The sequence below is a fragment of the Notolabrus celidotus genome, chromosome 15, assembly GCF_009762535.1.
Source record: "Notolabrus celidotus isolate fNotCel1 chromosome 15, fNotCel1.pri, whole genome shotgun sequence".
In the NCBI taxonomy this organism is placed as follows: domain Eukaryota; kingdom Metazoa; phylum Chordata; class Actinopteri; order Labriformes; family Labridae; genus Notolabrus; species Notolabrus celidotus.
The window spans coordinates 26350152-26365083 of NC_048286.1; the positions used below are offsets into that span (position 1 = coordinate 26350152).

The following is a 14932-nucleotide window of genomic DNA, read 5'->3' on the forward strand; positions in this document are numbered from 1 at the left end:
ACACACACACCATGACACTCTCGTACTACTCATGCCACCAACTGTGATGTCCGGCTCTCAGTTTCTGTCCAGACGAGGCTCTCAAGTGTAGCACAGTGCAGTGTAGTGTACAGTAATATAGCAGCATCAAGCTGTGACTGAAGAAGCAGCAGGCACAGTTTAGTGGGATGTATTCAATTCAATTCAGTTGTGAAAATTAAAAGCTATTCCTTCTTGAGGGATCAACATTTTTTGGTATTTCTTTTAAACATAGTATTATTTTTAAATTGTGTTAAAGATGATTAAAAAATAAGTCCTTTGACAGTCCCAACATTTTGAGACAGTATCTTTATTTTCTCATGGTAACTCATTTCTGATGTTGATGGTTGATCTGCTGAGAACATTTAGTGTATTCGCATTCTCTAATATTCTATTTGGCCCTCTTTTAATCTTGTATAGGTGATATTCATGTTACATTAAAGTAGACAGCGCCACATATAGTGAGTGGAAAAGAGCACAATGAATGTGGCACTGGAAGCTAGCAGAGAAGCAGCGTCTATCATGAGTTGCTTTTGTAAGGATATGTTTAATGTTCTTCCTTTAATTGTAGTCTCTTTCCCTGTGTTTCATGTCTTGTGTTCTTTACTCCTTATGTATGTGTTTTCTCTCATGCTTCTCAGTTCAGTCTCTGTGTTTCCTGTTTTATTTTGAAATACTTGCTCCTTCTGTGTCTGGTTTAATTTACTTCCTGCCCTCGTGTTTCCCGCCATTTGAATCCACTTTTATTAGTTCCACCTGTGTCTCGTTGTCTCACCTGCATCTGATTGCCCCTGTCAGTGTTTCCTCCCTTCTGGGTCAGTTCATTGTGAGTCTTCTAGTATTCTCCACTGTTTCTTCTGTGAATTTTCTTTAAGTAAGTTTTAATTCCTGTTGTGTTTTTGTTAGTTAAACCTTTATGTTAGTCTGACTTTGGGTCCTCCTCTGTGTGTTTCACTTTAACGTGACAGATAAAACACAAGACAAAAATCCCAAACCAAACAAGATCAACTCATGACAGCATCAGTATTCAGCCTGAATGCTAAAACAGACAAAAAAATACTTCTTTTAAGAGCTGATGGGTGTACCAGAAGCAAGGTTTTCAGTGTCTCAAAAGCTGTTGTATGGTTGGTAGCTATCAAACTAGAAATAAACAGGAGGTAACAGCAGTTTTTCAGATGGTAAAATGAATACATACATTTTCATAATGACAATACATTACTACAGGTTCTGCTGAAATCAGGCACACATAGCACAGAGATCCAGCCGTAGAATGACCACGCTCACATAGTTTCTGGATGATTCACAAAGGATGAATTACAGCCCCTAATAACACCAAGAATAGTGCATCAGTTGCCACCGCTACCTGCTCCATTCCAAGGTCTGCTTTACAAAGCGTATGGCGCTCATGACACTCCAGTGCAAACACGGACATTAACTTCTGCAGCTCTGTGCAGTTTGCACTTGCTCTGCACCTCCAGCCTCTGGTGCACAGAGCTGCTCTTTCATGCTGACAGAGCTTTATTCAACCCACATTTGGATAATGAGCTGAATGATGTGGGACACTTTTTCTAATGTTTAATAAAAGGCCAGATTAAACAGATGTGATAGAAGTTTCACCATTTGTAACAATCTACCTCCCTGCAGCACATACAAGAGCAGCTCATCCAGATAGTCCCGCTCTCATTCCCATCCTGCATAATGGCTCCAGACTGTCTCCACACATGCAAAATAGCTCAGAAGCACAGAGACACTATTCACGCTGTGGTGCAGTTTGGGTTTGCATTTAACCCTTTGCGGTTGCTCTCTGAATCAGACTGTCTTTTTGTCGTGTTAACTTTGGTTTAGCAGGTGCAAAAGCTGTGCTATGTTTTTGTGGATTTGGCCGAATACAAAGTCTTCCTTCTCTCTGTATCCAAGGCAACAATGACATTGAGTGATGGCTTACTTGACAGTCATTCTTATGATTTCATGCCGTTCTGCTTTGTCTTTCACAAATGTCATCATTTTTCATTTGCAAATATAGCACATCTATTATAATGGCCTGTGCAGAATGATGTGATGTTAAGAGCTTCCTCTTATGATTTAATCAACACATTTCAGAATCAGGAGTAAACAGGTATTGTATGTCGTTTTTATACTGATACTGCATTCAAATTGTCTCCAGAAGCAGTAATTTACTGTGTGTATTCCTACCAAAGTACCTACTGACATACTGAAACATCAATAAAAAATATCTTTCCATCTCTACATCATCTCCATCACGACCGAATAACTGAACTGTTCAATGTTTATCTAAATGTCAAACCCATGAACCAGTGAAACACTGCAGCTTTTATTTAAAGCTCCACAGGAAATGTATCATGTTAACAGCCCATCATTTTATGTAGTCACAAAGAGTGTTAGTTTATATGTGGTATATAGTTTATGATGATGTATCTGTATTTCTAGCTGTTTAGGACCTGTGTGCTGCTCCTTGATTTCAGACAGTGAGTCAGACTCACTATTGCCATCAACAGCAACCGGTGTTTCTAAATCAGGACTGAGATCTTACAGATTTAATGTGAACAAAGCGCAAACTGAAGGATTTACCGACAGACTGAGCAAACTGAGTGTCAGAAAGTAGACTTACCGGGAAGTAGAGCAGTAAAGCCCCTACCAAGATGGCTTCCAAGAGAATGAGACCGGATGTGCGGATGCTCTGTATACATGAGGAAAGAGAACAACACAAATCAATCAGTTAATTGATCATACAGGGAACATGATGCATTTATAGTTTGTGTTAACATTAACCACACTTTGCAAACCAATTTGACTTTGTTTACCTACAGAGCCCGTGATACAGTGTTTGGCAATGTTAAATAAATTGAGCTAAAATGTGATCTTTTTGTTAAGTTTGAAGTTAAATTACAGGTTAAATAACTAGACAATGAGTCACTACATAGTGCATGTGTTACTCTTTAGATCCAGTTCCAGTATATCCAACATCAGTGTGTTTATGCAGAGAATTATGGAGGACTTCAAGTTGCAGCTTCTGTGCCACTGCAGGCAGTAGAAAAAAAAAAGCATTGCTATTTTTAAGCAAAACAATCACAAGAAGGAGGTAAATATCTGTTGTTTCTTTCTCTCCCTTAAAACAAGAATTTGAGTGACTACAGCATTTTCTTGGTTGGTTTTAATTACCCACATTATCTCCTGTAAGATTTTTTTTATGCAAATTCAAAGAGCTCCTGGGACGTTTCCTGTGAACTGATGAAATGTAAGAGATAAGGAGGCTACACCACAATAATCTATATATAACACACGGGGGAGAAATTGAACTCCACTTTGCCGGAGGATTGGTTGTGATTATCCTATATTTAAAGAATTTTATATTTCCCTTTTTCTTTTTTTTTAAATGTAGATGGTGTGAAATAACGACTCTTCAGTGCTGTGTGGACTCCATGTGTGGAGGATGCTGAATATCCTACTGTATGTGCATTAAGAAGAAAACACAACATAAGCAGAGGACAGGTTGTCTTTAATTCAGCTTAACTCTCTGAAGGGGTCCTCTTAACAGTCCTTGTGTTATGAAACATCAATGTTGATCATTTACAGTGTTCTTACTTTATAATCACTGTGAACTGAGGAACAGCTAGCTTTCTGCAATAAAACCTGGTATGACATGTTGGACTGTTTGACATATTTAGAATTTTGAAGTACAGAGGGCGAGCATGTGACCCCACTTTCACCCATGACCCCTCACCTTCCTCCTTATGATACGGTTACTGCATAATTCAAAGAGCTTCCTGTGGATTGATAGTATTTTATTTCAACAGAGTTCTGAGTTGCAAAAAAAGACAGCCTATTCCCAGAGAGCACCAACCAGGATTTCAACGATGATATTTCAAGACTGAACATCTAAAACCTGTTTTCATCCAGCCTGAGTACAGCTACAAAATCTTCTTGTGAGAAAAAACGACATGGTTTTTGTAGTTCTGATTATTTGTACATGAAACAGTTATAAGGGTGATGAAAATGATGTTTGTGTCAGCAAAGAAGAAATTGCAATGTACTTCGTTTTTCAGAGAAAAATACCAACTATGATGATTTCTAGGCGGTGTGATGGAAAGGATAAAGTAAACTGTACATGCACCGATGCTGAGGATGCTGACATAAGTTCTTCATACCTAATGGGTGAGTACTTAAGAAAGACCTAGAAGGCAAACAGTGGTGAAGAGCAGATTTGTGGTAATAAAAGTTGTATCAAATCAGGCATTTATCCTGCAATTTTTCCAAGATTGTACAAGATGCTACTTGTAAATCATCATCAATGTGTGTGCGAATGTGTATTAGAAAGGATTTCTCTGTGAAATCTGTGAATGGATGTCAATCAGTGTCTTCAAATAGACTCAGAAAATGTTCACTCTTTAACCAGTTTTCAACATGGACGCCTTTTAAATGTTGTTTCAACAGAATAATGCTCACTGGGTTTGAACATGTCTGAAACTCAAGTAGCAGATTACTTCTAGTCCCAAGGATGAGACAAGCTCCTATTTCCCATACTACATTTAATTATTGGCTCATTTATCCCAGACTTCCTGTCTCAATGCATCTCAGTGCGTCTGCTCAGGAAAAACAGGGAGGCCTAATATGTTCAATATGAAACTATTTGAAAGTATGAAAGCATGTTGAGGCACTCTAAACAATTTAAAAGCCTTTATTGTCACAGCATGGCTTTGTAAGCCTGAAAACAAACTCAGACTTGTTTTGGCATCAATTATTCTTTAGAGATCTGAACAGATGTGAAGGAACAGCAGACCTCTTTACAATGTTATTCTACCCTCAGTTTTCCTCTTCTTGTATGTAAATATTTACTTATCATATCAGTTAAAAAATCCTGATGAAAACAAACCCTGACAGTGATTACAGAACAAGAATGGAGCACTGAGATTGAAGGACTTTGTATCTACTAATTAAAGATGGTCTAAACTGGTCACAGTACATGAATGGATTTAATATGCTTCCTCATTTGTCAGAATCATCAGCACCCTCGCTCCACACTGACTGTGTGCACTCAGCCACTAGAAACAGTTATGAGCTGTTTGGAAGTATCAAGGTTATTAATCCCTCCAATTAGTACAATATGATTTTATTATTGCACAACAAGCTGCAGCACAGTTTGTGATCGCTTTGCTTACCTTTGTATTTTGGCTTAGTATCCCTGACAGCAGATTAATTTACAGGAAATGTAATCCTAATCCTAAATAGTCCATAGTTCTCTGTAAATTTAATTAACTTAGAGGTGATAGGTCTATCTATCTTTCACCTCTAAACACCCTGACTTAACAGCACGACTACACACTATTAAAAGAAAAATAATAATGAACCTTACATCAACTTTTTCAGTTTGTTATGACCTTCAAGTAAGTAACCTTCCGTTGATTTTTGCTTGTTAGAGTCCCTCCAATCATGCAGCACTAACCCTCCCTCTTTTTTAAAATGTAAATCTGTGAAAGCCGTTGAAGTCAGTTCATTAAATGCTTTTAAAGTTCAGAGACTTCCTTAACCCTCCTGTTATGTTTGTTTCTCTGGAACAAGCAATATTGTTCCTGGGTCAATTTGACCCGGGGCATATTCAATTATCCAAAAGGGTCAGAACCCCAAAAAATCCCAATACACATTTTTTTAATCAAATTTTTAACTCCATTACTAACCATTTAAATCAAGATTTGGCCAATGAGGGTTCTTTTATTCTCACAGAACATGATTCAAAGAGGACAACTCACTCGTTTGTCATTAAAATTAATGTTAAAACTTTTTTTAATGTACATTGGAAACCCCTAAATATAAATACATTAGTTTTAAATGGCATAGATTTGTGTTTATTTTTTTTTAGTTATGATTTTTATTTTTTTTTAATGAAGTGATGTTGATAAATTAACATGAGTCCTCTTCTGTCACATGCTGCCCAGATTTTGATGCTGCATTTAGCTGGTTTGGAAGGAATATATTGCCTAAAATAGACTTTTAAAAGGGTCAATTTGACCCGCAACATAACAGGAGGGTTAACAAACATATATTTGCAACAGGCCTCCATGTTTTTCCTGAGTATAGATGCACTGAGATACATTGAGACAGGAAGTCTAGGATACATGAGCCAATAATGAAATGCAGTATGGGAAATGTTTCAACCAACATTATTGGAGTTTGTTTTATCCTTGGGGCGAGAAGTAATCTGCTGCTTGGATTTCACACATTTTCAAACACAGTGAGCATTTTTTTGTTGAAACAACGTTTAAAAGCCGTCCATGGCCACCGTTGAAAACTGATTAAAAAGTGACCATTTTCAGGATCTATTTTGTAGACACTGATTAATGTCCTTTCACAGATTTCACAGAGAAATCTGCTTCTTTCAAAAGATTCATTATACATTCACACACATATTGAAGAGTAACATCTTGTGTTAAAGCTAAAACAATTGGGAAATGCTCTATCCAACATTATCAGAGTTTCTTTTATCCTTGGAACTGAAAGTAATCTGCTGCTTGATTTTTTTTTTTCAAACCCAGCAACATGTTTCTGTTGAAACAATATTTCAAAGACATCCATGGCCACCATAGAAAACTGATTACAAAGTGAACCTTTTCTAGCATCTAATTGAAGACAATGATTTGCATCCTGTCACAAGATTCCTTACACATTCTTGTAAGTGCTTTACAAGTAGCATCTCAATTACAGCTCAAACTGTTGTAATGCAAACTAAATACTAAAATGAATATGGTATTAGTGCTTCAGAATGTCATTTAGAGGGCTGCAATCAGTTTTAAAAGCCACCTGGTTTCTCTGCGTTCAAAGCATAAAATCTTTTTCGGTAAAAGCTGAATGCAAGCCCCAGAGCTGTGCGTGGTTTTATCCGCCCATCATAAGTGAACAGATAAGTTTCCAAAGTTATATCATTGCAGGAAGAGGAGACTAAAGATCTTAATTTGTGTTTATCTTTAACCAAGAAGCATTAATTTCCCTTTAGACCCTCTTTCTGCCACCCTTAGTTTTAGAATCATTTACCATATAAGGACGTCTCCCCTACCCCTGCCAAGCCAAGGGCAGTCTGACACTGGCAAAGGCCGTGAAGGTAGTGATTAGATTTGTCCTTGGATTTCTGTGCTCCCCCCTACAAACCCTCACCTTGTTCTTCCTGAAGTGGTAGACCACCACCATGCCGGCCAGGTCCAGCACCATGCACAGACCCTGGAAGGAGGCCACAGAGAGTCGCAGAGCTCCATCCTCCTGTACCAGACAGGGCGTGTCGTCTCGGCAGTACGGACAGCCTTCTCGACATGGCATACACTTAGTGGACACGTCTGAGGTCTCGTCTCTGTTTGAGCCCAGCTCCTTACCTGAAGATTGGGAGAAGAGAACCAGATGATTAATGTCTCATATACTTTCAAACTCTGTGTGCCTGCAGACTTTAAGTATTTGCACTCCTCAGGGACATTAATAAAGCTTTTTGACGATTATAAATGATATCAGTCGAGAACAAAATGTTGATTCAGAAGAGGATTTTCAAGGACTGTGGATGTAACTAATTTGCACTAATTTGTCACTCTGACTTCTTTTTCAGTACTCTTAATCAGTTTGAGGGACTCCAATAAATCATGATAGTTACAAGAAACTGTCTTTAATTAGGCAGATGAGGAAATAATGAAAGGAGGAACTAATATTATGGCAGCAGTCTCTACATCACTGCAGTCTGTGTAATTGTTGTTACACTAGCATGTGGCATACTGAAACCAGGGCCAAGATACATTTTCTACTCATTCAAGTGATCATATCTAGATGTGTTCAGTCAGAAACCTGAATCCAATCCATTACATTTGAAAATCATTGTCAAAAATATAATTTCCTCTTCCTGCAGTGTGTCTGCTTCGGTTGAATTTAGAGTCAATCTTAACTTTAAATCCTCAGTTTTCACCACACACACTCTTCATGTGCAGCTCGTCTTAAAAATCATGCTTGATAAGCATATCATTCTTCTGCAGACTCTGAGCACGTACAGTATGCACACACTGCTGTCGTTGTTCAGTGCTTCAGTCGAGCCTCATTCAAAAGGAACTGCTGAAAGTGCTGAAATGATGGTTCGAATAGTAGACTGGTAGATGTTTGAATATGTTGAATTTATGGAAAAATTAAGGAGTCAGTGATGAGCAAAGTAATAACATAAAGTGGTTTTGATTTTTAAGTTAGTCACTCCATGTAGAGAATAAAGTAATAACAATGACTGCATTGAAACAATAAATGAAAACTGATCCGCACAGTCTGTTTGTGTATCTCTTTAAAAGTAAAATTAGTTGTTAGGTGTGATACAAACAAAGTGGAGCTATAACGGGAGATATTGGGAATAATACAAGTGAGAAACACACTGGTCCACATTGCAAAATTCAACAAGATGAGGTCTACATCAAAAATTGTTTCACATGATAAAAGTAAAACATAAAATCTGTTCTACAACAATCTCAAAAACCTCCATGTCTTATTTTTGTGTGCACTTTTAAGACGCTGCCTCTTCACTTCAGTTTCCACCTGTCGTCTCTTTAAAGGTGCCCAAATTGGATAATGAGACAAATCTCCCATCTGTAGAAGGTTCCTGTCAAGCTTCCTGTCTGTCGGTTTGCTTCCTTCACAGCTCAAATGATCAACACTTATCTTTGACTGGATACTCCTGCATTATGTGTGCATATCTAAATAAAGTGTTTGTTTACATCCTCACTCCCTGGAGGATTTTTAGAGGATGGAGCAAAATACAGAAGAGAAAAAACATGAAGTAGCTGTTTCTCTGCTTGGGGTCTGATGTCACATTACGCAGCAGCAAGTCAGACGAGCTCTGAGGTGTGATCTTGTAGAAAGTCTGTAGTAACAAAAACATGTTTCTCACTGTTTGTCTTAAAAGCTGCTGCTGGGTTTAATTCTGATTTTTTTTGCTGAATTGTAATTACACTGTGTTCAAATCATACTTGCCCTGCTTGAAGCTGCTGCAGAGCTCACCTTGCCCAATTACACTCTAACAGCAAACTCAAGCCCTGAGGAGTTAAAAAAACTGTTTGTTTCTTTATTAATTTTTTAATTTTTAATGTTATGATTCATGTTTTGTCTACTAAACTGTACCATGTTGAGTCATGGCCCACACTTTCATTGAAGATTTTTGTGCAAGGAAATCTTTGGATTAACCCAAACCCACATGACGTTAGACAAAAAGTGAGGTTTAGTGAATATTGCGTTGGTCATCCTTTTCATACCTATACCTAAAGTACATCTATGCACCCATCATCCATCCATCTACTCAGCCATTCATCATCCATCTATTCAAGATTCATCCATCTGTCTTCCTATCACCGAGAATGGATGGTTGGTTAGAAAGTTTGGGAAGGCCTTGCCAAACTTTCTTACCAACCATCCATTCTCTCCCCAACCATATATTTATCCACCTATTTATCCATTATCCATCCATTTACCCATTCATCCATCAATCCATCCATCTACCCATTCATCCATCCATCAATTTACCCATTCATCCATCCATGTACCCTTCCATTTACCCATTCATCCATCCATCCATCCATCCATCCATCCATCCATCCATCCACCCATCCATCCATCCATCCATCCATCCATCCATCCATCCATCTATCCATCCATCCATAAACCCATCCATAAACCCATATATCAAGTCTTTGGACAGTCCAGATGAAGTGTCTACGAACACCCACAAAACTTAGTTGTGACATTCTAATAAAAATGTCATGTTTCAAGAATCCCACTTCAAATTTCAAGGAGCACGTTTGTTATTGCAGGCACTGTTTTCCCCCTCAATTCAATCCCTTCTCCCCTTTGATGTCTGTCCTTTTGGCCTGTTGCTAGGGAACAAAACAAAATGTGTTTCCAGTCGGCTCTATCTGGATGCATGAGGAATAACAGACAGGTTTCAGGTCGTCGGCTAATGTGACCCAATCTGAGCTGCAGTGATTTTTAATGACAGGGGTCTGTATGGGGTTTGGAAGATGAGGTTTTGACAGACTGAGCCGTTTGACTACTGACCTCATCACGCTGCATTACAATAAAGCCCCAGCATCAGACCCACGGGATGCTCTGCTGTCGGAGTCAGGGATGAAAATCAACACAGTTTGCTGATTATGTGGCTCCTCAGGGCTAAGCTTTCTGCCGAGGACACTGTAGTGCTCTCAGTCAACATGTCAGAATACAGGCATTCAGATCCAAAGCACGAACAGGGAGGTAAAATTAGGATACACCAAGACAAAAGAAGTCACATCAGTGGAGAACAGGTTGAAGTTCAGTTGTGCCATATTCACATATTAATTATGTCTGCTGCATCTCAATAAGAAAATAAGAACGATGAAAATGTCAATTGGCTATTTAATTAACCTCTCTTGCTTTTTAACAACTTAGCAAACTAAGCTTTGGATTTTTCTCTTTGTTTGCAGACGTTTGGAGGATAAACAACCCTGATAATTAGTATCCGAAAAAGCTTTCACAAAACTGGGGAGACAAAAGCAACATTTTAAGGAATTGATCGAGCAGTCTCCGGTTGTAAACATTACCATTCACAGAAAGCAGCTGCAAGTTATTTGCTAAATAATAATTTTATGAAGGTTACATTATAATTGGACCTTCAGGACTATAACGTCTTTCTGTAAGCAGCTGAATGCCAGCAACTGAACCTTTTCTTTTCAAAAAGTGAGGCATGCTACTTGAAAATGAAACCATAAATCCACCCGGGTCTTTATTAAGTGCGTGTTTGTTTTTAAGACCAGGCTTCAAACTTTTCTTTTTGATAAAGCTCATAGTTAGAGCTGGCTCAGGCTTGAACCAGCTCTTAGTTACCCTGCTATAAGCTTAGACTGCCATGGGCACTGGCAATCTCTCTCTCTGTCCGCATGACACTAACTTCAAATCTTCTCCCGTTAATTACTAACCATAGATCTTCCTGGGTGTTCCTGAGGCTTCTTGTCTTGAAGGTTCCTCTGTTCAACTGCTGTCGACGGCCTGCTGATGTGGGCCTGCCTTACTCCGGCTGTTACAACTATTAACATTCGTTTCATCATCATAATCACTTGACTCCTACTGCAGTGATTGATATTATTCCTATCCCTGTTATCATCATCATCATTATTGAAAATGCTAATACCAGACCTGTTAATAGTAAGATCAGTTTGATCATACTTTTATCATCATAATGTCTGTATGAGCTGTTACTGTTACTGTTGTTGTTGTTCCATCTCTTTATCCCCTTTGCAATCCCAACTCTCTTAAGGAAGATGGCTGTTCAACATGAGTCTGGTTCTGCTCAAGGTTTCTGCCTGTCGGAAGTTTGTCCACACTATGGCTGTGCTGCAAAGTGCTCTCCTAATGGTGGATTAAGATGGGATGTGATTGAATCTTATTCTGTTTTAATTTTTAGTCTCTGTAAATGATATGGTAAATGGTAAATGTACCTACATAGCACGTTTCCAGTCTTTCTGACCACCCAAAACACTTTTACACTACTTGTCACATTCATGCAACCACACCCAATCACTTACTGATAGCAGATAGTATCATTCACACACCACTGAACAACAGCAGGAGTAGTTTAGGGCTCAGTCTCTTGCTCAAGGATACTTTGGCATGTGACTGCCTGAGCTGGGATCGAACCACCAACCTTTCCATTGATAGACGGCCAACTCTACCCACTGAGCCATAGCCATCCCAATATTAAAGTGTGTTAACACTTTTTGTTAAGTGAATTTTTCTCTTTTTTTAAAGTTGAAGATCAACTTATAATAAAGCACATTTTTAAGGTTAAACTAGACAAAAATAAATTAAACAAAGATGAGAAACAGATTTACTGAGAGCAAAAAAAGCACAATAGCCATGTGTAGCAGGGAATCAGGGTTTTTACAGTACTGATGATCTTAACCTGAAATCTGCTCCATGTGGACTAATAAATCAAATTTATTCGGCATCATTAGTGTGAACATGTATGTTGTTAGAAAGCTGAGATGTTGAGGTGGCATCTAACCCACATACAAAACTTAACAACAAAAGTTTAGATTTTAAAACTTGTCCCATGCTCTGATCATGTTTTTCCAATTACACTCTCTCCATGAAATTTAATTAGTCGACTTCCATTACTCAGCATTGAAGTTCTCCTACTCCTCAACTGATATTATAAAGTTACCCTCACTTCCTATCTCTCTTTTATGTAGTATGTGCTCACTCCACTTTATTCTTGGAGGCCTGTGTACAGTTTGGAGTCAGATTTGGGACTTGGCTGAGTTCTGTATGCTGAGATGAAGACTCTGAATATGCTTGACCCAGATCTAGATTTCAGAGTTTCTTTTCTTACAAATGTACCAGTGTAATTTCTCAGCTGTGGGTATCTTAAGAAATCTTTGTTGGCCAGGCCACACTGCTCCTTCGAGTCTTGGAAGATTTTCCAAATAGACATACAAACCTTCGTAGGACAGAACAGACAAACTAGTAACACACACGTTTTTGTATTTAGTGAGTGGACAGACAAAAAGTGTCTTCAGTTGGAAGAGGAGGAAGAAGAAGAAGAAAAAGAAAGTGGATGTTGTGCTCAAAATAAGTTTTTGATGGTAAAACCCCTTCATGTACCACAAGAGCTTCTTGTCCTTGAAGGCCAAGAAAAATGTGAAAAAGCAGAATATGAGTTTCTTTTGTTAAGATTAGTTTATTGTTCTTTCTGTGTTAATTGTGGTCTTTTCCCTGTGTTTCATGTTTTGTGTTATTTATTCCTTGTGTATGTATTTTCTCTTGTGTTTCTTAGTTCAGTCTCGTGTGTTTCCTGTTTTAATTTGTAGTTATTTCCCCCTTTGTATCTGGTGTGGTGTTTCCCTCCAGTTTGATTGCACCCATAAGTTCCACCTGTGTTTCGTTGGCTCACCTGTGTCTGATTGCCCCTCTCAGTATTTAGTCTCTGGGGCTATCCCATTAAGCGCACTTGATCGCACTTGCACACTTGGGCGTTTGGCGTTCATGCACTTAGTGTCAGTGCGCAAGTGTATCCCGTTATCGTTTAGCTTTATTGTGGTTAGGCTAAAATTTGGGTCTGCTTTTGTTTAAAGCTCTTATTCGAAAATGATAACTGAGTGTTAAATCTGGTATTATGTGAGTGTGAGAATGGAAAGGTGTGGCAACTGTTTTAAGGCTTGCATAACTCAGTGAACTGTCAATGTCAGTGCCACTACGCCTTTGTTCAGTTAGTGAATATGTCCTCCGTCTGTGATTCAGGTGACACCTGTGGTTCAGAATAAAAACATAGTAGAAATTTCCATAAAAAGAACAATCAAACTCCTTTGACTGAAGTTTGTCAGTTCATAACCTCTCTTGCCAACGGATACACCTTCAAAGATGAGAAGAATTTCAAACAAAGTGTGTGGCTGTCAACTTGACAAAGGAGGCTTTTTATCAGTTTTTTTCTAAAATCCCAAAAGCTTGCTTTTAAAAGAGACAAAGTGTTGATCTGACAGCTCTTTGTATTGTGTATTTAAATAACAAAGGAATCTTTTAACCTACTTTTGAAGCCATTGAGCGCCACTCGGCTTGGGTGGTAGAATCCTCTCCTGCACTGACACTTGTACTTGTCCAACACAAATCCATGGCCCACGATGGGAGTGCACTGGAGGAAGAACACACACAAAAAAGACAAGTGAGGATAAACAGAGAAAAAAAATCTGTGTTTCTGTGTTTTGTTTGTAACCAACAAGAAAATCACAGGAGGGAGCTGTACGGGGGCAGAAGTGAGAAGCTGAAAAAGGAAATCGCATAATTGTGAAACAACAGGATGGAGAGCGATGATCAGACAAGATGGTGACTCAGCCAACGCAGCTCTGTTGAGCTTCTTCACTCCAAAACTAAGAGAGAGTATAGAGGAAAACATTTTCTAGTTGTTGTGATTATTGGATTAAAAAGAAAGATATTATGACAAAACAACAACATACTCTGTCAGAAGCTAAACAATTAGGATGTCCAAGATTCTCAATTATGCTGTTTGTGACAAAAAACATTGTGTATTTTAGACTTTAATATCTGGAGGAAAAACTTTAGGCTCTGAAAGGTTTAATGTTTTTGAGCATTTTCAAGCAGCAACCTCTGGCCGCGAGAATTGAAGCCAATGCAGAAGTGTTAAAAACTGCAGTTTCTCGAGCGTCCGCTTGAGGCTGGCTCTGGAAGTACGGAAAACCACATACACACAAATTCAACAAAGCCAATCTTTACAGCAGAAATAAACATGTTTACAGCCTGGTACAAAAAACGAGACGAGTCTGAATTGCTGATTTATCAAATGGTACACACTGTACAGGGAGTGAATTTTTTCATAATGTGGCAATTTCAAAGATATTAAGATTACAAGTTTGACATTATTAGAGGCACAGCTGACTTGATTGACAGGCGGGAACACTGTAGCTGTTTGCGAGGAGGCTCAAAGCCCGCCTCTTTACCTCACACTAGCTTGACAGCAGTTAGGTTGTGTTCAATTTGGCTCCTGCAGATGAGTAGCTTCAGAAACAGATGGGTGATGCCACGGATACTACGTCCATTATTTATACAGTCTATGATAGTTTTACATGCCAAATTCAAGATCCTGACATACATTAAAGAAGAAAAATAATTGAAGTAAGGTTTAAAAGTGGAGTTAACAAATGTATTTGAATTAAAGGGACAGTGTAGAACTGGGAATATTTTGTGATATCTAGCAGTCAGATTCTAGATAAAACCATGAACTGTATAAAACCAAGCAGCAACCTCCAGTCTTAAAATATGAAGCCCATGTGGAAGTGCGAGAAAACTTCAGCTCAACAAGCGTCCACTTGAGGCTGGCTGCAGAAACACTGGAAACCGCATTCACGCCCATTCA

General features: G+C 38.6%; 1 protein-coding gene and 1 long non-coding RNA gene across 3 annotated transcripts in view; one reads left to right on the top strand and one right to left on the bottom strand.

Moving 5' to 3' along the window:
• Nucleotides 1–14932, bottom strand: part of LOC117827426 (probable G-protein coupled receptor 158) — a 110066-nt gene that overhangs the window by 54771 nt on the left and 40363 nt on the right. Inside the window, exons 3-5 of the mRNA XM_034704037.1 lie at nt 13591–13693; nt 7183–7394; nt 2648–2716 (exon numbers count right to left, since the gene is read on the bottom strand). Coding sequence (XP_034559928.1) covers nt 2648–2716; nt 7183–7394; nt 13591–13693 — 384 coding nt within the window. The remainder of the gene's footprint in view (nt 1–2647; nt 2717–7182; nt 7395–13590; nt 13694–14932) is intronic.
• Nucleotides 802–7523, top strand: LOC117827427. 2 transcript variants are annotated; one of them, XR_004634209.1, is made up of 5 exons: nt 802–844; nt 3419–3528; nt 3834–3962; nt 4083–4191; nt 7199–7523. It is a non-coding gene; the product is annotated as an uncharacterized LOC117827427 (long non-coding RNA). The 2 variants fall into 2 exon arrangements; XR_004634208.1 differs by having other exon boundaries at nt 803–892.